Source organism: Podarcis filfolensis (genome assembly GCF_964270895.1).
Source record: "Podarcis filfolensis genome assembly, chromosome: 5".
In the NCBI taxonomy this organism is placed as follows: domain Eukaryota; kingdom Metazoa; phylum Chordata; class Lepidosauria; order Squamata; family Lacertidae; genus Podarcis; species Podarcis filfolensis.
The window spans coordinates 27,523,788-27,549,264 of record NC_139608.1 but is presented as its reverse complement, the minus strand read 5'-3'; the positions used below and the strand labels follow the sequence as shown (position 1 = coordinate 27,549,264).

Sequence of the window (25,477 nt, the reverse complement as noted above, 5' to 3'; positions counted from 1 at the left end):
GGGAGACAATTTGTGAATGTAACCTGATGGTATTTCAGTTAATTGTATTTTTTTAGTGTTCTGCAAGATCAGGGTAAGAAAAAAAAAGGTACAAAATAATAATAAAAATTATTCATGTAAAATTATAAATCCTCTCCTTTCTCTGCACACTCTCAATCTCGTCTCGCTTCTTTCTGTTATTAAGACATCCCTGATTAAACAGACAAGAATAAGGGTTATATGAGCTGAAATGCAGGATAATCCTGGCTCTTTAAATAAAACAAGCTTTCTCTGTTCCTCAGTCATGTCACAAGGTTGCTAGGTGACCTGAAAACACTCCAGTTGTAGGAAGCGCAGGAGAAATTGAGAGAGAAATTCCAAAGGGTAAACGGGATGGGTGGGAGGGGCACTGTACCCACTCTTCCGAGAATTAACAAAGCCTACAAATTGCCAGACTTCAACTCCTTTGCAATATTTGGTGTGTTTACCAAAGTGGGTAAGTACAATTCCTTCCTCCAACTGGGCAAACTAAGCCAAGCTTTCCCCATCTTCCTTCTGAGGACTGACCGGCAGAATCCAACCAAAAATAAAACCCTGCCAGTGCACTTACTGTCAGATGCTATAGCTTCCATATTCTCCTGGGATAATGGCCATTCCAATAGCTAAATAGGGACTGGAGCAATTTTGTGCCCATTCCTGAGCTGCCTGTGTGCAGTATAGCTGTCTGGACCCAAGAGCAGGAACCCTACTTCCCTCATGGCAGAACTAGAGTTGTGCCCCAGCAATCTTAGAAAGTTATCGAGTGCAAGTCCTGGCCAGCCATGGTACCCAAGCAGCAGGTCCGAGGAGCTGAAATGGTTTGCATGCCTTCTTATGTCATGTAGCAGTGATGATGAATAAAGCCCGAGGGGCAAATGTAAGGAAGATGGTCTGTATGTGTGTGTGTCTTCTCCCTGTCCCAGTTTAGGGCTTTTCAGTGATTTATTATTTCAACAGTAAATCTTGGGCACACACATTACAGAGTTAGTGACACAAATTAATAGTGAGTTAGAAATGTCTCTGTGCTTTAGAACATGTGAATATGCAATTCTTATAGCTGATTTTATCAGGCGTTTTAGAGAGAGAGCCCATTTCCATGGTTTGCTTAGTGTATTTTATCTTCCATTAAATCAGCCACTAGAGTCTTCCAGCAGCTGCTTTTACTAGAGTTTTATAGAGCTCCAGTCTATTGTGACTTTGAAAAACAGAGATTTGGTCAGATCTATAAAATTATGAGGGATGCGGGTGGCGCTGTGGGTAAAACCTCAGTGCCTAGGACTTGCCGATCGTATGGTCAGCGGTTCGAATCCCCGTGGCGGGGTGAGCTCCCGTCTTTCGGTCCCAGCTCCTGCCCACCTAGCAGTTCGAAAGCACACCTAAGTGCAAGTAGATAAATCGGTACCGCTTTATAGCGGGAAGGTAAACAGCGTTTCCATGTGCGGCGCTGGTGCTGGCTCGCCAGAGCAGCTTCGTCACGCTGGCCACGTGACCCGCAAGTGTCTTCGGACAGCGCTGGCCCCCGGCCTCTTAAGTGAGATGGGCGCACAACCCTAGAGTCGGACACGACTGGCCCATATGGGCAGGGGTACCTTTACCTTTATAAAATTATGGGGATAAGACTAAGGCTCTGTTCTACTAAGGCTCTGTGGCTACTAAGGTTCTGTTCTGCCTCTACTGTCAGAGGCTGTGCACCAGTTGCTGGGAATCACAAATGGGTTTTCCCCCTCAGATCCTGCTTGTGAGCTTGTGAAGATGCAGAACTCTTCATATTGTTGCACACCATCCCTATCTCCAAGTGGTGCGAGAATCCAGGAGTCGCAGGCTCTTATCGAGGGTTCATGCAGTGGTGCCCCGCAAGATGAATGCCTCGCAAGACGAAAACCCGCTAGACGAAAGGGTTTTCCGTTTTGGAGGTGCTTCGCAAAACGAATTTCCTATGGGCTTGCTTCGCAAGACGAAAATGTCTTGCGAGTTCCTGCGGGGTTTTTCTCCTTTCCCCCCCCTTTTTCCCAAGCCCTAAACCGCTAAGCCGCTTAACAGCTAATCGCTAAGCCGCTTATCAGCTGATCCGCTAAGCCGCTAAGCCGCTTATCAGCTGATCGCTAAGCCCCTTATCAGCTGATCCGCTAAGCCGCTTAACAGCTGATCCGCTAAGCCGCTTATCAGCTGATCCGCTAAGCCGCTAAGCCGCTTATCAGCTGATCCGCTAAGACTGCTAAGCCGCTAATGGGCTTGCTTCGCAAGACGAAAAAACCGCAAGACGAAGAGACTCGCGGAACGGATTCTTTTCGTCTTGCGAGGCACCACTGTGTTTCCTTTGGAATGAAGGCCAGCAGAGACTGCATTATCTCTATGATATATGGTTTATTTACACATATATACAACCTGAGCCCACGATGAATGGGTTCACAGCATTAACACCCCAAGAGGGTCTTGCTTCTTCACTCATAGCCACAGCCTTGGATGCAAGCAGAAATCAGGCACGTCTCTCCCTTCTACTTCTAACTTACACACACACACAACTCACCTCTGGGTTGTGTCTTTTTTCTAACTGCCAGCAAGTTGAGGAGGTTGTCCAACCTATTTGCTGTCTGGCACAGAGGCACTTCTTTTGTTACATATTTAGATCCCCTCCCCCTCTTTCCTTTTTCCTTTCTCCTTATGTGATGGAACTCCTATTTGGGGACTTGCCTGGCTTTTTTCTGGCCCACATAGGCCCAGTCTCGATAGTTGGCCTTGGTGAAGACTTGACGTTTTCATCCCCCAAAAAGTTTTTGATTTGAGTTCCTACTGAAATGAGGCTGTATTTTCATATTTTAATGTTGTATTTTAATCTTGTTTTTAAGTTGTATTTCAATCAATTGTTTTTATACCTGGTGTCAGCCACCCTGAGCCCGGTCTTGGCTGGGGAGGGCGGGGTATAAATAAAATTATTATTATTATTATTATTATTATTATTATTATTATTATTATTATTATAGAGGGCCATTATCAAGAGGTTTGCTCGTCAACCTGGGAAGGTAGCCCATCTAGGAGAAGGAAAACCCTGATCCTAAACCTCTGCTGCTGCTTTGCAGGATATCTTCAAGAGAAGGAAAGGTTAAGGCGTAAATCCTACACAAAGTGGGGTGGTGCCTTGTACGCCTCCTTCCAGCAACTCCTGCACCTAAACTGGTGCCAAACGTATTGCTCTGCTTTCTTTTGGACCACATCAGCAAGGCTGAGTGGTGTGTGTGTCTTGTCATTTGGGCAGCCCAGGGACTCCATACACACTGCCCAGGCTTGCACCCCAGGGAGGTCACTTCAGTGCCAGTAACGCAGCAGTTTGACTTCGTCCCCAAAGGTGCACTCCATTGCCTCTCAAGACAGGTGGGTGCCAACAACACTGTCTGGCTGTTTCAACCATTTGAATCCTTGCTGGATCCATGAATCAGAACGGTCTCAGCATACTGCCATTCCTCTCCCCGTCCCCCCCAACTCATAGCACTATGTTAATAACTGGCTTCCCATGTTTTCTTATATAATGAAGTTGAATTTATGACCAAGATGCATAAAAGCTTTGCAAAAAAATGAATTAGCAAACCGATATTGCCAGTCAAACACTCAAATACTAAAAACCAAGTGTCCAGCACCATGCAGAGAAGTATACAGTGGTACCTCAGGTTAAGTACTTAATTCGTTCCGGAGGTCCGTACTTAACCTGAAAATGTTCTTAACCTGAAGCACCACTTTAGCTAATGGGGCCTCCTTCTGCTGCTGCGCCACCGGAGCACGATTTCTGTTCTCATCCTGAAACAAAGTTCTTAACCTGAAGCACTATTTCTTGGTTAGCGGAGTCTGTAACCTGAAGCGTATGTAACCTGAAGCGTATGTAACCCGAGGTACCACTGTATGTACAAGTCACAGCCACGTAGCTCTTCCCAATGTTCATCTCTCTCTCCACCAAGTGGATGGAGTCAGGGCAAAATATGAGCACTGAAAGGATGAAACAGGGATTTTGCTATCATTTCGCCTCCAACATTTCCCTCCCCCTGCTCAAAATCAAGCCCCTGCTCGAAATCACCCTACATACAATGAAAATCAGCTTAAGGGGAGATTTTGAATGGTTAAGTGGCCTGAGTTGAAAGTTTTAATCAACCATTTACCCCCACCCCCACCCCAATCTTATGTTGAAGACTGCAGCCTTCTCAGCTGTGTATGAGTATGCAGTAAGGGAGAGAGAAAAACCACGGGGAGATGCATGTAACTTAATTCAGCATGTAATTTCAGCCTTGCATCATTGATTTCAGTGGCCTTAAGCACACTTACCTCTGTATTGGGTTGTGATTGGGGCTCCTTTGTTTGGTCCATTGTTCACAAAGGCAAGCAGAGCTTGTTCTGTGTAGCAGAATTATGTGCTCTGGTCTGTTGACAGAGGCAGTTACAGTAGTCCTAACATCCTACTCACAGACTGTTTGGATTCAGGGCTGGTATTGCTATGGCAACCAGTGCTGCTGTATAGAATAAATCTGCCTGGTTGGTGTATTGTGCTAATAAATCCAAATGGCAGCTGAAACGCTTGTGGGTTGCTTCAGTTTTCTGTGTGCAGTAAACTGAGTTTGGGAATTTAATGTGTTGGATAAATTTAAAGGGGGGTTCCCAGACTGGAGGTTACCCTCACATAAACCCAAAGGAAAAGGATGCAGGCTCCAAGTGAAAAGATAGGCCTTTATTGAGATACAAATGTACACAGGGACAGCCTCAAAAATAAGGTGAAGGCTGCAAAGAACCACATCTGACGCAATGTTTTTTATACACTTCCAGACAACACACGTCATTTAATTACACTGATCAATGGATCACACCAATTTTAATAGTTCCAAGCCAATGCCATCATCCTGAAACAATCAAAATCATTTGGCTCTTCAGATCAGCCCTCATCATAATATCATGTGATTACATATAATCATTTTCAAGTGCCTTTCTTTATTAAGACTTTGACTAATTTTCCTGTACATTAAATGTCTTCCAATGTCCTCTTTCATCAGTCTACAAAACAATTCAAGATTAATCACAACTGCCATGCCTAGCTGATTCTCTTTTCATGCATACAATGCCCACCATAGATTCTAACAGTTTATTCTTTCAGTGTTCTGGAACAGACATTCACTATGTACAGTACCTAAAAGCAGCTAGTTCTGTACTGTAAAAGACAGGTATAGGCCCTTTTAGCTTAGCTAGGCCATAGACTCAAAAGAAAACCGAATAATCAAAACACAGTTTGATTAAATTATTATTTTCTCCAAAAGAATATGTGTGAATTCAGCAATAACACAGGATCTGTTTATGAAGGCTATTGCTTCCTACTATTATATCTGTGTAAAAGTTTTGGGGTGTTTGCTGTGTGGGAACCCTCTTCAATGTCAGAGGTGTGCTCCTGCTCCTATTGGTCAAGGCACCTATCACACCATGAGGTGAAGCTGGTGGATCATCTGCCTCCCTTATTCCTATTGGTGGGCAAGGGGTGGAACACCTTGAAAGGACTAAACACATTGGAGAATTTTGAACACTAGCTTGGATGGCAAAGGGACTACATTGACAGAGGAGCTCTCCATACATCCCCATAGATGTAAACCCATAGATAAAACCCAAAGATTTAGGATTAGCACCTACACCTTCGAATTAGACTATGGGGGACTCAAAAATCTGCTTCATCAGATCACTAGTATGGAGATCAATCACATGATACCCTAAAACAAACTTTTGCAGTACACACATATATAATTTATATCAAATGTGTACACAGCCTCATACCAGGACAGATGACTTGTTATTTTTTTCTTGAATCTAGCTCCTTTCCCTGATTTTGGTATAGAAGCCTAATCTATTTAAGAACAATGGATTTCTTTAAGGAAGGCCTGCAAGTTACAACCTCTTGCCTTTGTTCCTCAAACCTACTATTCTTTTTTCAGAGTCCACATTCTGTGGCAACTGACAACATCAAGGAAAGAAGTCATGCCAAAGCTAAAAGGCAAACCAAAACCTAAAGCCGGCTTAGCTATGAATATCCTTGAAAAGTTCCTGCAAACTTATGAAAAGCATTGCACAGCATCCCAAAGTTGTGTCAGTCCAACTATCAAACAGGATTTACAGCAATGTGTAACAAATGATATGTTCATTACTAAGGTAAGAATGGATTATAAATAAAAAATTGACGTGCCTTTGTGAACTAGAACCAAATGATGTTGGGGATTATACCCCAACTGTATTTTTTAATCAACAACAACAAATTATTCCTTTAGAGGGAAGCATGGTTCTAGCTGATTAGCAACTCTATTGCCCTCTCTCCTGAGGTAGGTTAACCAGAAGTTATCTTTTCTCTTTGTATATTTGCAATTTGCTAAGGTAAAGGTACCCCTTACCATTAGGTCCAGTCGTGGACAATTCTGGGGTTGCGCGCTCCTCTCACTCTATAGGCCGAGGGAGCTGGCGTTTGTCTGCAGACAGCTTCCAGGTCATGAGGCCAGCATGACTAAGCCGCTTCTGGCGAATCAGAGCAGCGCACAGAAATGCCGTTTACCTTCCTGCTGGAGCAGTACCTACCGTATTTGTCGCTCTATAAGATGCACTTTTTCCCTCCTAAGGGGGAAATGTGTGTGCGTCTTATGGAGCGAATGCAGGCTGCGCAGCTATCCCAGAAGCCAGAACAGCGAGAGGGATCACTGCGCAGTGCTCCCTCTCACTGTTCTAGCTTCGCTGTGCGAAGCCTCTTCGGGGAAGGGGGAGCCTTCATCCCGCTGCCCTAAAGAGGCTGTGCGCGGCTATCCCAGAAGCCAGAACAGCGAGAGGGATCTGGCTCCTGGGATTCAAAATATTTTTTTCTTGTTTTCCTCCTCCAAAAACTAGGTGCATCTTATGGTCTGGTGAGTCTTATAGAGCGAAAAATAGTATTTATCTACTTGCACTTGACATGCTTTTGAACTGCTAGGTGGGCAGGAGCTGGGACTGAACAATGGGAGCTCACCCCCATCGCAGGGATTCAAACTGCCGACCTTCTGATCGGCAAGCCCTAGGCTCTGTGGTTTAGACCACAGCGCCACCCGCGTCCCTGCAATTTGCTAAAAAGTCCATTAAATTAAACCATGCAAATTGAACATCTGATGGCTCCTTTATTATGAAAGAGCACCAAAGACACACTAGTGCAGTGTGAGTAATTATATATTACATGATGCCTATGCCAAAGATGTACCCTCCAACATTTCTCAATGAAAATAGGGACATCCCATTCCATAATGATATAGAATAGAAGCTATTTACTTTAAACAAAAGGCAAGGTTGATAATTAACGGTATTGTTACAGAAAACATTGAGATTATGAAGGGCACAAGGCAGGGATGCCCTCTGTTACCTCTACTATTTATATTAATGCTGGAAGTTCTGTTGAGGAAATTGAGGGAAGAGGAAAAAATAAAAGGAATCAGTAAAGTTTTAGTGGCAGGATTGTTATCAAGCTTTTCTTTTTCTTCTCTAGTTTGTGCTTACAAATGTAGAGAGCTTATCAAGAAATGTGCATCCAGTTTATCTCACTCCTTTACTGAGGACTATCCGAGATGAACGATATCGGCGAGGGAAGGAGCTCTGTATCTGTGGAATTAACCTATATCCTCAAGATATTGCAAACCTTGTAAGTTTGAACACAAGCCATTGGTAAAGGAACCTGAGACTTTCACAACCAACTAAAAAAATAAAATAAATACAGTCTGGACATCAGCTTCTCACAGTCATTGTAGGAGAGAGCCAGTGTATTATTGAGGGTGGGAGAAATGAGACTCAGAGTCCCTGCCATCGCAGCTTCTCCCCTCTTCCCACAAAGCATACAGTACCTGCCACTGGCTACAACCACAAAAAGCCTTGCTTGAAGGCTGCAACACCTGTAACCCAGGTGCCAGGGACCTTGGGAAATGTAGTTCTCCAGAATGCCCGAGCCCTTTTTATGGATGCCATATTCCATCTTACACTTGGGATGATCTTTAAAGTGGGGAACAATTTGCTGTTGCTGAACTTATTCACCATCAAGCTGACAAGAGTTCACTTGTTGCTAGCTCTGGACCTGGAAGCAGCTAAATTAAATTTTTTTGCAAGGAACAAAGGCACTTGAACAGTGTTTTTTGGACCCCAGAGAAACCAATGGCATTTTTCTAGCCCTGGCCCAATATGCAAGTGTGAGTAGGTTAGAGTGGGTCTAGAGGACAGTGTTGCTGGGAAATTTGATGACTCAACCAGACACCTGTGAGTATGCACATCTGCTTACCACCAAGCATGAGACATCAATGTGTCACAGATCATAGAATCATAGAATTGTAGAGTTGGAAGGGACCCATTGGTCATCTGGTCCAATCCTCTGCAATACAGGAATCTCAGCTAAAGCATCCATGACAGATGATCTATAGCAGGCTCGTCCAACTCCAAAGAGACTGCGATCTACTCACAGCATAAAAAAACTGACAGTGATCTACCCATTGTCATTGGAGGATTGACCAGAGCTTTTTTGGGGGAGCCAAAGTTTTTGAGTTGTTGGACAGGCCTGATATATAGCCATCTGACTCATCAGTCTAATCCTCTTCCCTGACTAGAGTGTTGGCCACCATCCTGGGAACTGCAAGTGGAGAAATAACTGTTATTCCATGGTAGCTATTTGTAAACTATAGAGAGAGTGCATGTTAACATTTTTAGCACTGGGGAAAGGTAGGATGAATGGACATCAGGGTGAAAAATATTACATCAAATCGTATTCATACCATGTAGTTAAATACAGAACTATGGTGTCCAGGAATATTGAATGTTATGCTTTTAGTGTGGCAGGACTAAGCTAAGTACGAACACTTTCAAAGCACGCAAAGAATTCAAATTAGAAGCGTTAATCATTTGGATAAATCTGGATTTTTGCTCTTCTTATTTGTGTTTTAGGCAATCTTGCTAGAACTGGATGGACGTACCATCTACCCCTTTTCCAAATTAGAAATAACTCATCATGTATTAGACCTTTGGAGCATGGAGAGACTTGGAATGGCTCTGCCTTACAGCCGTCTGAGTTCTCTTGTTCTGGATTATTCCAAGTAAGAAAAACTATTAGTTTCACTTCTTCACCCTAAAGAAAAGAGGAGCTGTGGAAGCCATGTAGGACTTCCTAGATTATTGGTATAGGAACTCAAGAGTGGCTTGTGATATCCATGTGGTTGAGCTGGAGCAACCAGCTCAAACCTCTTCACACGCTGAATTTCTCAGGTAGACTGGAAGAGAACAAGCTCTTACCTAGTTCTTCCCCAGGTGAAGGGAAGTGGACATAGCTAAGTCTGGCAGGACAACTTACTCTATGGTATCTCCCAAACCTCCAAAGCAGATTTGGGGGAGGCATGGAGGTAAGCTGGTGGGAAGGAGCCCCATTGCACTAATGGGAGTCTGGCTTCTGTTAATAGAACCAGGTTGTTGAATTCAGTCAATTCAGTCAAAATGTAATGTCAAGGACCAGCTGGTTGAACCAAGTCCAATTAATTTGTCTTAAACCTAGGGAAAAGGGGCTTTCTGGGGACATGGCAGAGGTGGGACCAGAGAGGGTGGATTTAGGCTGGATCCTAAGCCCATTTAGCTCTGTCATGTGACCTGGTGACCCAGCATAAGTTAAGATTGCAAAAAGGATGGTGTAACTCAAACACTATTTTAAAGGTTTGTTTTCCCTCTGCTGGACTTATATTGGCTCAGCCAGCAGTAGCCCTGCTCTTTTGGATCTGTTGTACTTCACACCAATTTAATTTATACCAAGCTTACTTTATGCCAGCTTTTTGTGTATTGTTCCCTTATTTTTTCAGTTTAAGTCTTTCCAGGAATGTGTCTAAATGACTTGCTTCAATTAGAATCAAACCTATTTGCAATACTAGAATACTGGTTAAATAACTATATGTTTAAGGTAGCAGTAAACAGCCTTCTTTTAAACTGTTGTCTACCTAATTTATTATTTTCTTTACAGATGTGGTGATAACTGTGTCAATAGACTTACTGATGGATTAGATGGGAATAGAAAGCTTTTAACTCTGAGCCTCTGCTACTGTGATTTAGGGCCCAAAAGTGGATTAACATTAGCAACTCTTGTAGTCCAAACTGCCATTTGGTATGTTTTGATTGATTGATTGATTGATTGATTTAGAGCTGGGTTTTAACTGTTTTAGAGTGTTTTTATTCTGCTTGTGCTGTTTTTGTTGTTTGCACTGATGTTACTGCTTTAACATTTTTGATTGCTATATATCTTGTAAATAGACTAAGTAAGTGTTTTCTGTTTTGTTTAAAATTTCTGTAATGGGGGAAAATCTGCTTCTAAAAACAAGAAAATATGTTGAAATAACACTTAATATTCTTTTTTTATAAATATTTATTGAATTTTCCAATTTTATACAAACACAAAAAGAAAAAGAAAAAAAAAATATTAAAAACAAATCAATTTCAATAACAGTTTTTCAATAACATGTTTCTTTGACTTCCTCATACCTCCCCTTCTTGTTTTCTAGTTCAAATTGTTAATCCAGCAAATCCTAATCTCTTAACATTCCTTTTAACTAACACCTTATTTTCCAATCAACTTTTAAAATTTTATGACTTAAACAATTTTAATCCCAGTTATTTTTATCATAACAGCTAGAGACCACATAAGTTCAATCCAGCATCTTTCAGAGTTCATTAATTTTGTAGTATTTCTGTAAATAGTCCTTGAATTTCTTCCAATCTTCTTCTGCCGACTCTTCTCCCTGGTTGCGGATTCTGCCGGTCATTTCTGCCAGTCCCATACAGTCAATCAACTTCATCTGCCATTCTTCCAGAGTGGGTAGATCTTGCGTCTTCCAGTGCTTTGCTATAAGTATTCTTGCTGCCGTTGTAGCATACATAAAGAAAGTTCTGTCCTTCTTTGGCACCAAATGGCCTACTATGCCCAGGAGAAAGGCCTCTGGTTTCTTCAAGAAGGTATACTTAAATACCTTTATCATTTCATTATAAATCATTTCCCAGAAAGCCTTAATCTTTGGGCACGTCCACCAAAGGTGAAAGAATGTGCCTTCAACCTCCTTACATTTCCAGCATTTATTATCAGGCAAATGGTATATTTTTGCAAGCTTGACTGGTGTCATGTACCACCTATATATCATTTTCATAATATTCTCTCTTAAGGCATTACATGCCGTAAATTTCATACCGGTGGTCCACAACTGTTCCCAGTCAGCAAACATAATGTTATGTCCAACATCTTGTGCCCATTTAATCATAGCTGACTTAACCGTTTCATCCTGTGTATTCCATTTCAGCAACAAGTTATACATTTTTGACATGATCTTAGTTTTAGGTTCTAGCACTTCTGTTTCTAGTTTAGATTTTTCCACCTGGAAGCCAATTTTCTTGTCCAAATTGTAAGCCTCCATTATCTGAAAATAATGAAGCCAGTCTCGCACTTTATTTTTTAGTTTCTCAAAGCTCTGCAATTTCAATCTGTCTCCTTCTTGTTCCAAAATTTCCCAATATTTCGGCCATTTGGCCTCCATATTAAGCTTTTTCTGGGCTTTCGCTTCCATTGGTGACAACCACCTTGGGGTCTTATTTTCCAATAAATCCTTGTATCTGATCCAAACATTAAACAAAGATCTCCTAACAATATGATTTTTAAATGCTTTATGAGCTTTAACCTTATCATACCACAAATATGCATGCCATCCAAAAACGTTGTTAAAACCTTCTAAGTCCAAAATGTCTGTGTTTTCAAGAAGCAGCCAGTCTTTCAACCAGCAGAATGCTGCTGATTCATAGTAAAGTTTGAAGTCTGGCAGGGCAAAACCACCCCTTTCTTTTGCATCAGTTAAAATCTTATATTTTATCCTGGGCTTCTTGCTCTGCCAGACAAATTTAGAAATGTCTTTCTGCCACTTCTTAAAACAATCCATCTTGTCCACAATTTGTAATGTTTGAAACAAAAATAACATTTTAGGCAATACATTCATCTTTATAGCTGCTATTCTACCCATCAAGGAAAGCTTCAAATTTGACCATATTTCAAGATCTTTTTTCACTTCTAACCAGCATTTCTCATAGTTATTTTTAAATAAATTCCCATTTTTAGATGTCATATTAATCCCCAGATATTTCACTTTCTTCACCACAGTCAAACCTGTTTCATTCTGAAATTTCTCTTTTTCAAACAATGTCAATTTTTTCTCTAAAACCTTAGTTTTGGACTTGTTCAGTTTAAATCCTGCCACCTGACCAAATTCTTGAATTAATTCTAAAACTCTTTTAGCACTAGATTCTGGCTCCTGTAACGTCAAGACTAGGTCATCTGCAAATGCTCTCAATTTATACTGTTTGGCTCCGACCTGTATGCCTTTAACCAACCGGTCCCTTCTAATCATATTCAGCAAAACCTCCAGGACCGATATAAAAAGTAAAGGGGAGATTGGGCACCCTTGTCGTGTCCCTTTTTCAATCTTAAATTGTTCCGTAACCACATTATTTACAATTAATTTAGCCTTTTGTTCAGAATATATTGCACTTATACCATTTTCAAAACCTTGGCCTACCCCCATACCCTGTAAGTTCTTTTTCATAAAACTCCAAGAAATGTTGTCAAAGGCTTTCTCCGCGTCCACAAATATCAAAACAGCTTTAGTATTTATGTTCACATCTAACTTTTCCAAGATGTCAATTACATTCCTCAAGTTATCAGATATGTGTCTTCCCGGCAGAAAGCCCGCTTGGTCCTTATGTATCTCTTCAATCAATACTCTTTTCAATCTCTTGGCCAAAATGTCAGCAAAAATTTTGTAATCCACATTTAATAAGGATATGGGACGGTAGTTTTTAAGTTGGGTCTTTTCAGTCTCTGTTTTCGGTATAAGTGTAATGTAGGCCTCTTTCCACAATTCTGGTGCCCTTTTCCCTTCCAAAATCTCATTGCAGACTTCCTTCAGAGGTTGTATTATCCAGTCCTTCAAGGATCTATAGTATCTGGAAGTCAGTCCATCCGGTCCCGGAGATTTGCCCAATTGCATATTTAAAATGGCACCTTCTATCTCCTGATCTGTTATTTTACAGTTCAACAGTACTTTACTTTCCTGTGAAATTTTTTGTAATCCATTTATTTTCAAAAATCCATCAATGTCCCTTTCATTCTGTGGCCCTTGTGCATATAGTTGCTTAAAATACTTCTGGAAACAATTTCTAATCTCATTTGGATTGTTTATGTCTTTTCCTTCTACTTCCAGGTTTGTAATTGTATTTAATTTTTGTCTTTTTTTCAGTTGCCAAGCCAGTAATTTCCCACATTTATCCGCCGATTCAAATGTCTTCTGTCTCATTTGTTTAATTTTCCATTCTATTTCCTGATTCATCAGTTCCATATATTGTGTTTGGTAAATCTTTATTTCTCTCAGAATCTCTTGTGACTTCGGCTTGGCTCTCAATTTTTTCTCACCTTCTTTAATTTTCTCCAAAATTTTATCTTTTTTCTCATTTTGCCTTCTCTTTTTTAATGCATTCTGTTGTATCAGAAACCCTCTCATCACAGCTTTACTTGCATCCCAGATTACTCTTTTTTCCACATTTGTTGGCAAATTTAATTCAAAATAGTCTTTTAGAGTCTTTTGGGCCTTGTTGTATACTTCTTCATCTCTAAATAAGGTGTCATTCATCCTCCATCTGAAGGTGCCGGTTGTTGTTTGCTTTATCTCCATCTTTACAGCATTATGGTCAGAGCAAGTTTTAGGGCAGATCTCCACTTTTTTTTATCTTTGGTGCCATTCCTCTAGTAATCCAAATTTGGTCAATTCTGGTCCATGTCATCTTGGCTTCAGAGAAAAATGTTCCCTCTCTCTCCAAAGGGTTCTTAGTTCTCCAAATATCAATCAAGTCCATATTATCAGTCATTTCGAAGAAGGTTTTTGGTAGTCTACCATCTTTGGTGACTACCTGTTTTTGCGCCTTGTCCATATTAGTAGATACAACTCCATTCATGTCCCCCATCAGGATTATATTGTAGTCCATAAAGTCCATAAAAGTCTCATGCAACTTCTTGAAAAATTCCGACTTCCCACTTAATATTCTTTTTAACCATTGTCTGTGAAATCATTTTAAATTGTTTATTGCAGCAACTTGTTCCTGAATGGTAATCACTTGCAATGTTTGGGTGCCATAGAACTCCTCAGACCAATAGCAGAGTTTGAAGAAAGCATTGGACAAGTAAAAAAAGCAAATGCTCAACTCAGCCTTGAAGGTAGGATTGCCTTTGGGGCAATTCACTCATGCAACTTGCATTGCAATCCTGTAACATAGTAAGTTCCATTGACTTCTATGGGACTTACACATTATAGGATTTCAACCTTCTAAATGTTAAAATTAAATAGTATGATTTGCTATTTTTAAAACAACTCAAGCATTTACATATTTCAGCTCTAGGCAAAACTCCACTAAAAACAATACAAACAGGACAAAGTTCATTATGGCCATGCATTTTCTTGGGCTGTTTTTAAGACAGGTCTATATGAAAAATAGTGAAAAGAACAAACAGGAGGAATAGAAACTGAGTGTCAAAAAAGTTTCATCTTCAATCAGTTGCCATTGTTTCAAGGATCTACTCAGGCTTTGGAGAGCAATGCATATAAAGTATATATGGAAGCAAATCTTTGGTGGTTCTTGAGGTTCGTGTCCAGAACTGTGTGCAGCATCAAAGCACAGCCCGATGTTCTGCACAAGCTATTGCACATCTCTCAGGTCTGGCTTTGACAGGGAATGAATGGATGGTGAAAACTCTACAAGAACCTCCCATTGTTTTAGTTTTAAAAATATGAGTGAAATATACTCAGAGTCCTGTAGTGATTTCATGCTCTTTATTGAAGCTTGTAAAACAGTGAATGAGTTCCCCCCAAACCTCAGGCTTTTATATACATTATTTACACAATGAGTCCCGTCTGATTGGCTGGTTCTGCTTCCCTCCTGGAGCCTGATTGGTCTTTTCCTGCAGGCCAATCAGTTGTTGCATTCTAGGATCCTACTTGCCTATTGCTCTAGGATCCAAGCTTCGTATATAACAAAGAGAAAGGGAACATCATGGATTTACTGAAAATGGAGGCAAAGCTGCAGAGCTACAAAGCAAACCCACAAGCAGCAGCCAGTGGGTGCCCATGCAAAGGAGGCATCCTAGCTGAGGAGCCTAAGTGTGGAAATACCAGACGTTTTGTTGCAATCCCACGATTGTCTGCAACGCTTCTGGAGAAAAGGGGCAGTTCTGTATAGTTTGACTTGATTTCGGATATAAAGAGCAGTGCAGGAAGCAACAGGGCGAAGTCCTTCAGCCTGTGCTTGATAGTGATGTCTGCAAATAGCAAAATGTGCTGGTTAGGAGGCTGCTGCATGAATCAGAGATTCCTAATGATGCGGTCATGCAGATGTTTTGAAGGATCAGGTTTATAGGCTTGGAGTTAACTCAAGCAGTTCTTTAATTGGATTTGGGCAGTCGAAGCAGTTATAGAAGTATCTCCCCTCTACCCCACCCCACAGCATAACTGTGGCAATGCTTGATTCCAAGTGTATTTAAAACTGACTCATATAACTCAACATCCAGGAGCTCAGAGAGCACAATTCAGGCAGGGTAGCTGTGCTCATTTGGATGCTGAGCATCTTTCAGGAGGGCCTTGGGGAAATCGTAACAACAAAATTTAAACTTGCTGCCTTTTCATTTTCAGCAGCCAACAAACATGCAGATCTTCACTCAAAAGTTGTGAATCTGAACACTACTTCGAAGACAAATAGTCCTACGACAATGGAAAATAGTAGGAAGAAAAAGAAACGGAAAGGTACAATAAGACAGATAAATGTTAACACTACCGCTTACTCTTCATCCAGTTTTCTAGTTGCAGCTGGTTTGAGGAAAAACACATCAAATTTGTCAATGAGCTACAGAATTGATAGATTGTAGTTTACGTCATGTGAATGCAGCTTCAAAAACTAGCTGTACTGGATGCTGAGTAACCTGAAGTTGCCAATCTTCATTGTATCAGAAATAATAATTATGTGCTTACGATTTGCAGTCTCAAAGAAAAAAAGTAAGAAACCTGACCCTGGCCCATGGTTAGCTAGGCTGCATTTGGCTGATAATGCCATAGATGGAAGGTTTCACCAAACAGAAGAAAACATCAGAGAGTTTGTGCAGCTGTTAACTAGGTAAGGCAACTGATTAACAGGACATGGAACCACACTCTCCTGTCATTTATGGTACTGTGGAACTGTGAAACAATTTTCATTGTTAATATTTTCTATCATAGTCTAATCAGGAACTCTGACCATCTAGTGGAAGTTGATATTGATGGCAATGCTATAGGAGAACAAAGTGCAATCAACATATTGGAAGCTCTTAAGGACCGAAGGAAAGGTGGGATAATTCCAGTCAATAAACCTTTAGATTTGTCAGCTTATACAGTGGTACCTCGGGTTACAGACGCTTCAGGTTACAGACACTTCAGGTTACAAACTCCGCTAACCCAGAAATAGTACCTTGGGTTAAGAACCCTGCTTCAGAATGAGAACAGAAATCAAGCAGCGGCAGTGCAGGAGGCCCCATTAGCTAAAGTGGTACCTCAGGTTAAGAACAGTTTCAGGTTAAGAACGGACCTCCAGAATGAATTACCATAAGTTCTTAACCTGAGGTACATGTATTGATACTGCACAACTATGTTGGAATAAGCCTGAATGAACGAAGTGCAACTGTTCTGAGAAAATATACATAGGATTGCACCATAATACCTTCTTTGCTCAGACCTGTCCCATTTGGAACTTTCTCTCATTTAACCAAATACTGATCCCTGTGATAGTGACAACCCAAGAAAAAATTGAAAGTTATTTGTAATGGCTTATCTTTATGTGTAGGCTTTCCCTGATCCATACGGTCAAACTCTGTCATCACCCAGGGATGAAAACATATGTGCAGACAAGTCTTCGTCGTTTACTATTAAATGTTCTTCATGGTTATGAGTATTTATGATTGTTTACGGTATACTGTTGTGATGGGATGGTGAGCTGCTTGTGCATAAAATCCTGATCCCTCAGAGTTTGGCTAAGTTCCCAAACCTCTGTCTGTGATGGAGCTCCTTAAGCATGGCTCCATCAATCGCTCGTTGAATCGGACAGTGGGCGTTTACGGAACTTCTTCCAGCATAAAAGCTCCTTGACGGAAACGCGTCTTCTGGACTCTCGGCGTGACAGTTTCCGCCAAGGAGTGGGTGTGCCTACGGGAGGTCCTGAAACCTCTCCACTGTTCCCGCTTGAAGTATCTCTGAGCTCTCCCTCCGACTCACTTTCCCTTGTAACTCCACTTCTCCCCCTGCTGGTCCCCTCCTCCGCTGAGTGGTCTCTCTCACCCTCCATGAGCCCTTTCACCTCCTTCGTCTCAGATGACAGTTCCCTGACATCCACCTCCCCTCTAGGGCCCCCTTCACCCCCTTCCCTCCCCTCCTCTGCGGGAGGCGAGGGAGCAAAACCCCTGAAGGAACCTCCCTCATCTTCCGAAGTTTCGAACACTTCCCTCCACCTTTTGCTGTTCCCGGTTTCCAAGTACTCCTCCTCCTCGGAGTCTGTACCCTCTTCCAACTCCGATTCCCTGAATCCCTCCAGTTCCTCCTCATCGTCGGTGGTGCCAAAGTACTCCCTCCGGAACCTCGCTACTGGTTGAGGTTTCCTGGGGAACCTTTGGTGGAACGTTTCGATCAAGACCTCGTCATGGACCTCCTCTGCCTTCACCCAGGTGTTTTCCGACTCCGGTTCCCCTTCCCACGCGACCAAATACTCCACCTGATTACCCTTCCACCTGGAGTCGATGATTTCCGCCACATAGTTGCGGCTTTCCCTTTCTTCTATGGCTGGCCCCCGTGTGGATACCCCTTCACCTTCCCCCCTGTATGGTGACAGTAATGACCTGTGGAATACTGGGTGCAGTTTCATGTGGTTCGGTAACCGGAGTCTGAAAGCCACTGGGTTGACCTGTTGGATGACCTCAAATGGTCCCAATCTTTTGGGTCTCAATTTCTTGCAACTACCCTTGAACGGCAACCCTTGGGTTGATAGCCAGACCCGACTCCCCACCCTAATTGTTTCACCTTCCCTTCTGCTCTTGTCTGCCTGCCTCTTATATTCTTCTTTGGCCCTTTCTAAGTTGTGTTGGAGTTGACGATGGATCGCTTCCATTTCTTCTACAAAAAGTTCAGCGGCCGGAACACTCCATCTCTCTCCTCCTTCCCCTGGAAACGCCCTGGGGTGGCACCCATAATTAGCCAAAAAGGGGCTCATCCCGGTGGACACATTCTCTGCATTATTGTAAGCAAATTCCGCTAGCGCCAACTTTTCGACCCAATCGTTTTCTCTGTCATTGACATAACACCTCAGGTATTGTTGAAGGATACCGTTTGCCCTCTCCGCCTGCCCATTGGTCTCAGGGTGCCTGGCAGTCGAAAAGTTGACCTCTACGTGCAACAAGCTCATAAGCTTCCTCCAGAACCTGGACGTGAACTGTTTCCCTCTGTCGGAAACCAGCCTCAAGGGGGCGCCATGCAGCCTAAAAATATGTTCTACAAACAATTTTGCTGTCTCTTCCGCCGTGACTGCATGTGAGCAAGCTACAAAGTGACCCATCTTAGTTAACTGGTCTACTACGACTAGTATGGCAGTTTTCCCCTGGGATTTGGGCAGATCAGTCATAAAATCTATCGACACCGCCTCCCACGGTCGTTCTGGTGTGGGTAACGGTTCTAAATATCCCGCTGGTGCCCGCCTTTCTCCTTTGGCTCTCTGGCATTGGTCACACCTTCTCACATACTCCCGTACATCCTCCCTCACCTTGGGCCACCAAAACTCCCTGGTCACCAACCACATGGTCTTGTGTTGCCCAAAATGCCCCGCTGTGGGATTGTCGTGCAGCTGTTTGAGTACTCTCCCCCTCAATTCCCCTTCGGGTATATATAGCGCCCCTTTGTAATACAATGCCCCATTTCTTTCTTCAAAACCTCCGGGGTCTTCTCCCTCTCCCCTTAAACCTCTGAGCTTATCCTGGGCGTACTCATCATTTACCGTTCCCTCTACCAGTTCTCTTTGCCCCACCCAGGCCGCACCACACACCCAGTGGTCCTCTGGGATAATATGTCTCTCTTCTGGCGCTCCCTCCCCCTCCAAATATTCAGGTTTGCGAGAGAGAGCGTCCGCTCTGATGTTTTCTGGACCTGGCACATAGCAGATTTCAAAATGGAATTTGGAGAACTCCTGGGCCCATCTCACTTGTCGTTGGTTGAGCACTCGTGCCGTTCTCCAATACTCCAAATTCTTGTGGTCCGTACATAATTGTACCTTATGCTGTGCACCAATTAGTAAGTGTCTCCATCTCCGGAACGCTTCGTGAATGGCGAGTAGTTCTCGGTCATATACCGTGTAGTTCCTCTCGGATTTGTTCAGCTTACGCGAAAAGAAGGCACACGGTCTCCATTCCGACTTATTGCTCCCTGGCTGAAGCAGCACCGCCCCCACCGCGCGGTCTGAGGCATCAGTTTCCACTCTCATGGGTTTTTGTAAATCCACATGCAGGAGCTGTTCTTCCGAAGCGAATGCCTTTTTCAATTCCTCAAAAGCGTGCTCCGCCTCCGCCGTCCAAACAAATTTCTTCTTGCTGCTCAGACAGTCCGTGATGGGAGCCGTTAAGTGGGCAAAGTTCTTGATGAATTTACGGTAAAAGTTCCCAAACCCTAAGAACCTTTGCACATCTTTTTTCGTTTTCGGTGTCTTCCATTCCAGCACCGCCTGTACCTTGCCTGGATCCATGGCTAATCCCTTGTCTGATAGGCGGTACCCCAGGAATTCCACCTCCTTGGCGTGGAACTGACACTTCTCCAATTTCACCCACAACTGGTTTGCTTGCAGCTGGCTCAGCACTTCCCTGACATCCTTTACATGCTGCTTCTCATTCTCTGAATATATCAGCACGTCATCGAGAAAGGCCACGCAATTCTTGTAGAGCAAAGGTCCCAGTACATGGTTCATGAGCGATTGAAAACAGGCGGAGCCTGCTTGTAATCCAAAGGGCATAACGAGATATTCGAAAGCCCCTAGGGGGGTGAACATCGTTGTCTTCCATTCATCCCCCTTCTTTATTCGTATCAGGTTGTACGCTCCTCTCAGGTCCAGCTTCGTGAATATCTTTCCCTTCCTCACCCTGGTCAAAATGTCATCAATCCTGGGCATGGGGAAAGTCACTGGTTCTGACACGGCATTCAGCCGCCGGTAGTCCACGATCAATCTCGGTTTATCCGTGTTTTTTTTGTCCACAAAAAACACTGGGCTGCCCCCCACCGCTCTGGACTCTCTGATGAAACCTCTCTTCAGGTTTTTGTCAATAAACTCCCTCAACTCCTGCATTTCCCTGTCTGACATGGCGTACAGCTTGCCCACGGGGAGCTGGGCCCCAGGGACCAGGTTAATTTGGCAGTCAAAGTCTCTATGCGGTGGTAGTTTATCTGCTTCCCTTTCGCTGAAGACCTTGCTCAGGTCAGCGTATTGTTTGGGCACCTTCCCTTTGTCCGCCACTTCCATCCCTGCTAGGGAGGCTTTTGCCCCTTCTGGCACCTTTCCCTCTTTGCAGTGCTCCAGGCAATGTGCTGACCCAAAGGAGACCACTCTCTGATGCCAGCCCACTAGCGGGTCATGCAACGCTAGCCAGCTCATTCCCAAAATGACTGGCGCCCCTCCCAGGGTGGCTACATTGAACGCTATCCTTTCAGTGTGCCTTGCCACCCTCGTAACCATTGGGACGGTCTGTAGGCTAACTTCTCCCCCCAACAGCTCCCTCCCATCGATCGTGGTGACCTGCAGGGGGTTGCTTAAAGGGAGTGTCTGTATCTGGTGTTCAGCTGCAAACTCCCTGCTCATAAAATTACAGGAGCTGCCTGAGTCCAACAGCGCCTTGGTCTTTAGTGGGTATCCGTTTGCCAGCTCTAGCAGCACCTCTATTACTAGAGCTGGTCTTGGAGGTTCCGGAGTGGGCACTTTTACTGCTCCTTGGCCTGTCTGCAGTGCCCTGACAGCGGCAGACAGGCGTTGGCTTTTACTGGCTCCTGGACTTCCTCCTCCTTCCCCCCAACAGCTCCCGCCATCCCTTGCCATTCCTTTCTTTGTGGGCAGACTCTGGCAAAGTGACCTGGCTGCTGGCAGAGGTAACATTTCTTGACGCTCTTTCCCTCCTTCTTCCTCCCTTCACTGGGATTTGAAACTGCGCGCGCGCGCGCTGTTCCAACTTCCATCGGCTCTCCGGGCGGGAAGCTGGGTTCTGGAATCTCTGGAATGCGGAAATCCCTCCAACGCTCTCCTTTCCCCTCCCGCTTCTCCAAGGCTCTTGCCTCCTGGCGCGCTCCAATGGTCAGCGCTGATTTGGTCAGCTGGTCCATAGACTCCGCCCTGGGCGCCCGGGAAAGTTCGTCTTTCACCGCCGAAGAAAGCCCCTCTTCAAAGAGCATTTGAATGGGTTCCGCCGATAGGTCCCACCCCAATTTATGTATCAACATTGTAAACTCAGTCCAGTACTCACGAACCGATCGGCTCCCCTGTTTGCAAGCCATCAATTGTCTGCGCACCAGTCCCTGTTCAATCTCGCTGGAAAACATCAAATCCATGGCGCGAAAAAACTTCCTCGCGTCCTTCAGCATGTCACTATTCCCTGCCATCAGGGGCCGGACCCAGTCTCTAGCCCCCCCTTCGAGATGGCCAATCACAAACGCCACTCGCGATGCCTCATCGGGAAAGTCGTTAAACTGCAGTTCAAGAGCATACTGCATCTCTGTCCTAAAGGCTTGGTAGTTCCTGGGGTCCCCCCCAAACTTCTGCACCATTCCTGGCATCTTTCTTGCTAGTGTAGCGCCTTTTGCCTTTTCTGCATCCTGCGCCCTCCTTTCTTCTAGCCTCGCCGTTTGCATTGCTAGCTGGAGTTCCAAAACTCTGTACCTTTCTTCCAGAGTTGGACCTTCTCCAGCTCCTGCTGCTCCTCCGGCTCCAGCTGGGTTGCTCATGATGCCTCTCTGCACAAGCTGCTTTCAGGGACTGTCCGATTGCTGTGATGGGATGGTGAGCTGCTTGTGCGTAAAATCCTGATCCCTCAGAGTTTGGCTAAGTTCCCAAACCTCTGTCTGTGATGGAGCTCCTTAAGCATGGCTCCATCAATCGCTCATTGAATCGGACAGTGGGCGTTTACGGAACTTCTTCCAGCATAAAAGCTCCTTGACGGAAACGCGTCTTCTGGACTCTCGGCGTGACAGTTTCCGCCGAGGAGTGGGTGTGCCTACGGGAGGTCCTGAAACCTCTCCACTGTTCCCGCTTGAAGTATCTCTGAGCTCTCCCTCCGACTCACTTTCCCTTGTAACTCCACTTCTCCCCCTGCTGGTCCCCTCCTCCGCTGAGTGGTCTCTCTCACCCTCCATGAGCCCTTTCACCTCCTTCGTCTCAGATGACAGTTCCCTGACAACTGTCTTTTGTGTAAACTGACTGATTGACTGAATATTATTATTATTATTATTATTATTATTATTATTATTATTATTATTTGTCTCTATAGACAAAATGCCACACATAAACATTGAGGTAACACCCCAGATGTCATCAATGACCTTCAGGGAAATTTTCAAGAATTGTTCAAAAACAGCAAAAAAGAGGAAGAAAAAGGTGCAATAATTTATTATTTCATTATCTATTTATACATATTAACACACACACCATTTAATGTATATGCCACATTTGTCCTATTGAAGATTTTGGGGTGGTACAGAACCCATTGTTTCACAGTACAAATACAATAATCAAATAGATAAAAATCCTTAACGCTAACATTCTAACAAGTTAAAATGCTTGCATGAATCATATTTTTGCCTGGCACTGAAAGGATTGTAGCACAGGCACCAGGTCTCTTTAGAAAGGGCATCCCATTGCCAGGACACCACTTATAAAGCACTTTCCTTTGTTAATACAAAGATGTACTGAGATGCTGCTGTTTGCTTAGAAACAAGGTTACTGAGCTAATGATAAATGAAGATAAATAAGACCTTCATGGACTGTACTGTCATAAGCGTAATAGAAATACTGCAGTCTTCCCCCAAAGTATAGATATACCTTGATCCCACAATCTTAAGTAACAAATAATTGTTGGAGAGCTGCAAACCATGGGAGGAAGGGAAAGGAACAAAATTCTGTGTGTTAAGTCTCAGAACTAAAGGTAAACTGGTAAAAGATCATGTTTATTTTCTGAAATTCTTTCCACAGTAATGAGTTGCACTGAGTGGAATAATCCATTGGTGGCCATTCCATATAGTGTCATCCAAGAGAGTTAAAACAAAAAAAAATTTTTTTCTTCCACTAGCACCTTAAAGACCAACTAAGTTAGTTCTTGGTATGAGCTTTCGTGTGCATGCACACTTCTTCAGATACACTGAAACAGAAGTTGCCAGATCCTTCTATATAGTGAGAAGGTGGGGAGGGGTATTACTCAGAAGGGTGGTGGGAATGGGTGGTTGGCAGATAGCTGTGATGAGCCTGTTGACGACTCTTAACGACTGCAATAGGTCTTACAGGAAAAAGCAAGGGGTGAGAAGGTGAAAAATGGCTTTGTCATGTATAATGAGATAAGAATCCAATGTCTTTGTTCAGACCAGGTCTCTCCATGGTTTTAAGTTTGGTAATGAGTTGCAATTCAGTGTATCTGAAGAAGTGTGCATGCACACGAAAGCTCATACCAAGAACTAACTTAGTTGGTCTTTAAGGTGCTAGGGGAAGACATTTTTTTTTGTTTTGTTTTGACTATGGCAGACCAACACGGCTACCTATCTGTAACTGATCCAAGAGAGTTGTAAGAATAATGTTGATTCCATCTGCTTAATTGGAAACAACTGTCTTTTGGCATCCCCTCTCCCAGAACTCTCATTTGCAGCCATTTCTCCTGGCTGCCTCTTGAGAATTGAGGCAGCAAGGGCCTCTAGAGGGGAGTGGCTTGGACTGAGAGCCAACCATCCTGATCTGTCTTCTGCACTGTGGTCATCATGTAACCATTTCTCCAGGCTAAAAAGTTGGATCCAGGAGCTAAGGATGTGTGGAAATGGTTGGAAGAGGGTTTAGATGGCTAGATCAGGTTGGTCTTCCCTTTTCCAACGGAACAATGACTGACGATAGTGATGACAACCTGAGTGTGGCAGTGGCAGCTGGTCTCCATTAAGCTTGGTGGGGCAGAGGCAGGGCAGTGTATGGTAGATGTCACCACTCCCCAACCCGATTTTTTCTATTGGTCCCACTCTTGTACTTTAATAGGACATTGTGAAGGGCACTGCCCTAGTTGTCCAGACTGGGATTGTACACATGGAACCCCCATTCCTGGACTGGGCTCTTAAGGTGAGAGAAATGCCTGCAGAGTATCCGCTTCGAATCACAGAACTGTAGAGTTCAAAGGGATCCCAGGGCTCATCTAGTTCAACCCCCTGCAATGCAGGAATCTTAACGAGATCATACATGACTGATGGCCATCTAATACCTGCTTAAAAACCTTCAAGGAAGGAGAGACCATGACTTGTGTGTACACTTCCTCTTGTTGGATTGGTGTGTTAGACCTTAGTATCCAGCTACTTTCGTTTATTCCACATACCGTTGCTTCTTATTGGAATCTTCTGAGATGTGTTTTGTTTTGTATTTTACAGAAAACCAAGTGATGAAGTCTGGATTTGCCTCCTGCAGAAATTAGGTTCAAAGAGGTTAACATACTTCAGCAATTATTTACATGCTGTTCTAATCTTTGAAATACTACAAAGACGATTTATACTACTTTATAACTATTTACAACCACTTCCATTTTATTGGATTAAAAGTATGCAACTGCCAAAAAAAACCTTCCTGGTAGTATAACTTACATTTGCATCATTTCTTCTTCTTTGATTTTCATTGATATTTGGAGATGTATGTCATTCACAGATCATCTATAAATGAATAAGTTCAGATATACACTTATGGAGCTAGAACTGTCAGTGCCTAATCATAAAAAGATACTGGGGTCATGATGGGATAGCTCAATGACAATTTTGACCTAGTGTGAAACAGCTGTGAAAAAGGTGAATTCTTCCAAGCAAAACTCACGACTTTCAGAGGTACACCGGAAATATAACAAATTATGGCAGAATTTTGAAAAGGAAAAGTTTCCTGTCCTTGGTCTCAAAGCAAAACCTCCTGCTTTATTGGCATTGTACACATGAGCAGCCACTTAAGTGGTTAGTGTGTTGGACTAGGGCCTTGAGAGACCAGGGTTCACATCTTGACTGGGGATGACCTTGGGCCAGTCACTGCCTCTCAGTCTAACCTACCTCATAGGGTTGTTGTTTGGATTAAATGAGATGGGGGG

The 25,477-nt window shown here is 43.4% G+C and overlaps 1 protein-coding gene across 2 annotated transcripts; it reads left to right on the top strand.

Moving 5' to 3' along the window:
• The first annotated feature begins 340 nt into the window (after positions 1-340).
• On the top strand, positions 341-24,991 carry LOC310762590 (uncharacterized protein). 2 transcript variants are annotated; one of them, XM_083613874.1, is made up of 11 exons: positions 341-475; positions 5,970-6,183; positions 7,529-7,681; positions 8,965-9,113; positions 10,022-10,162; positions 14,175-14,299; positions 15,768-15,878; positions 16,113-16,245; positions 16,347-16,453; positions 22,661-22,767; positions 24,783-24,991. In XM_083613874.1, the coding sequence occupies exons 2-11, from the start codon at positions 6,013-6,015 to the stop codon at positions 24,792-24,794; spliced, it is 1,209 nt and encodes a 402-aa protein (XP_083470000.1). In that variant the 5' UTR covers positions 341-475; positions 5,970-6,012; the 3' UTR covers positions 24,795-24,991. The 2 variants fall into 2 exon arrangements, with proteins under 2 accessions (XP_083470000.1, XP_083470001.1); XM_083613875.1 differs by lacking the exon at positions 10,022-10,162.
• Positions 24,992-25,477: the final 486 nt, after the last annotated feature.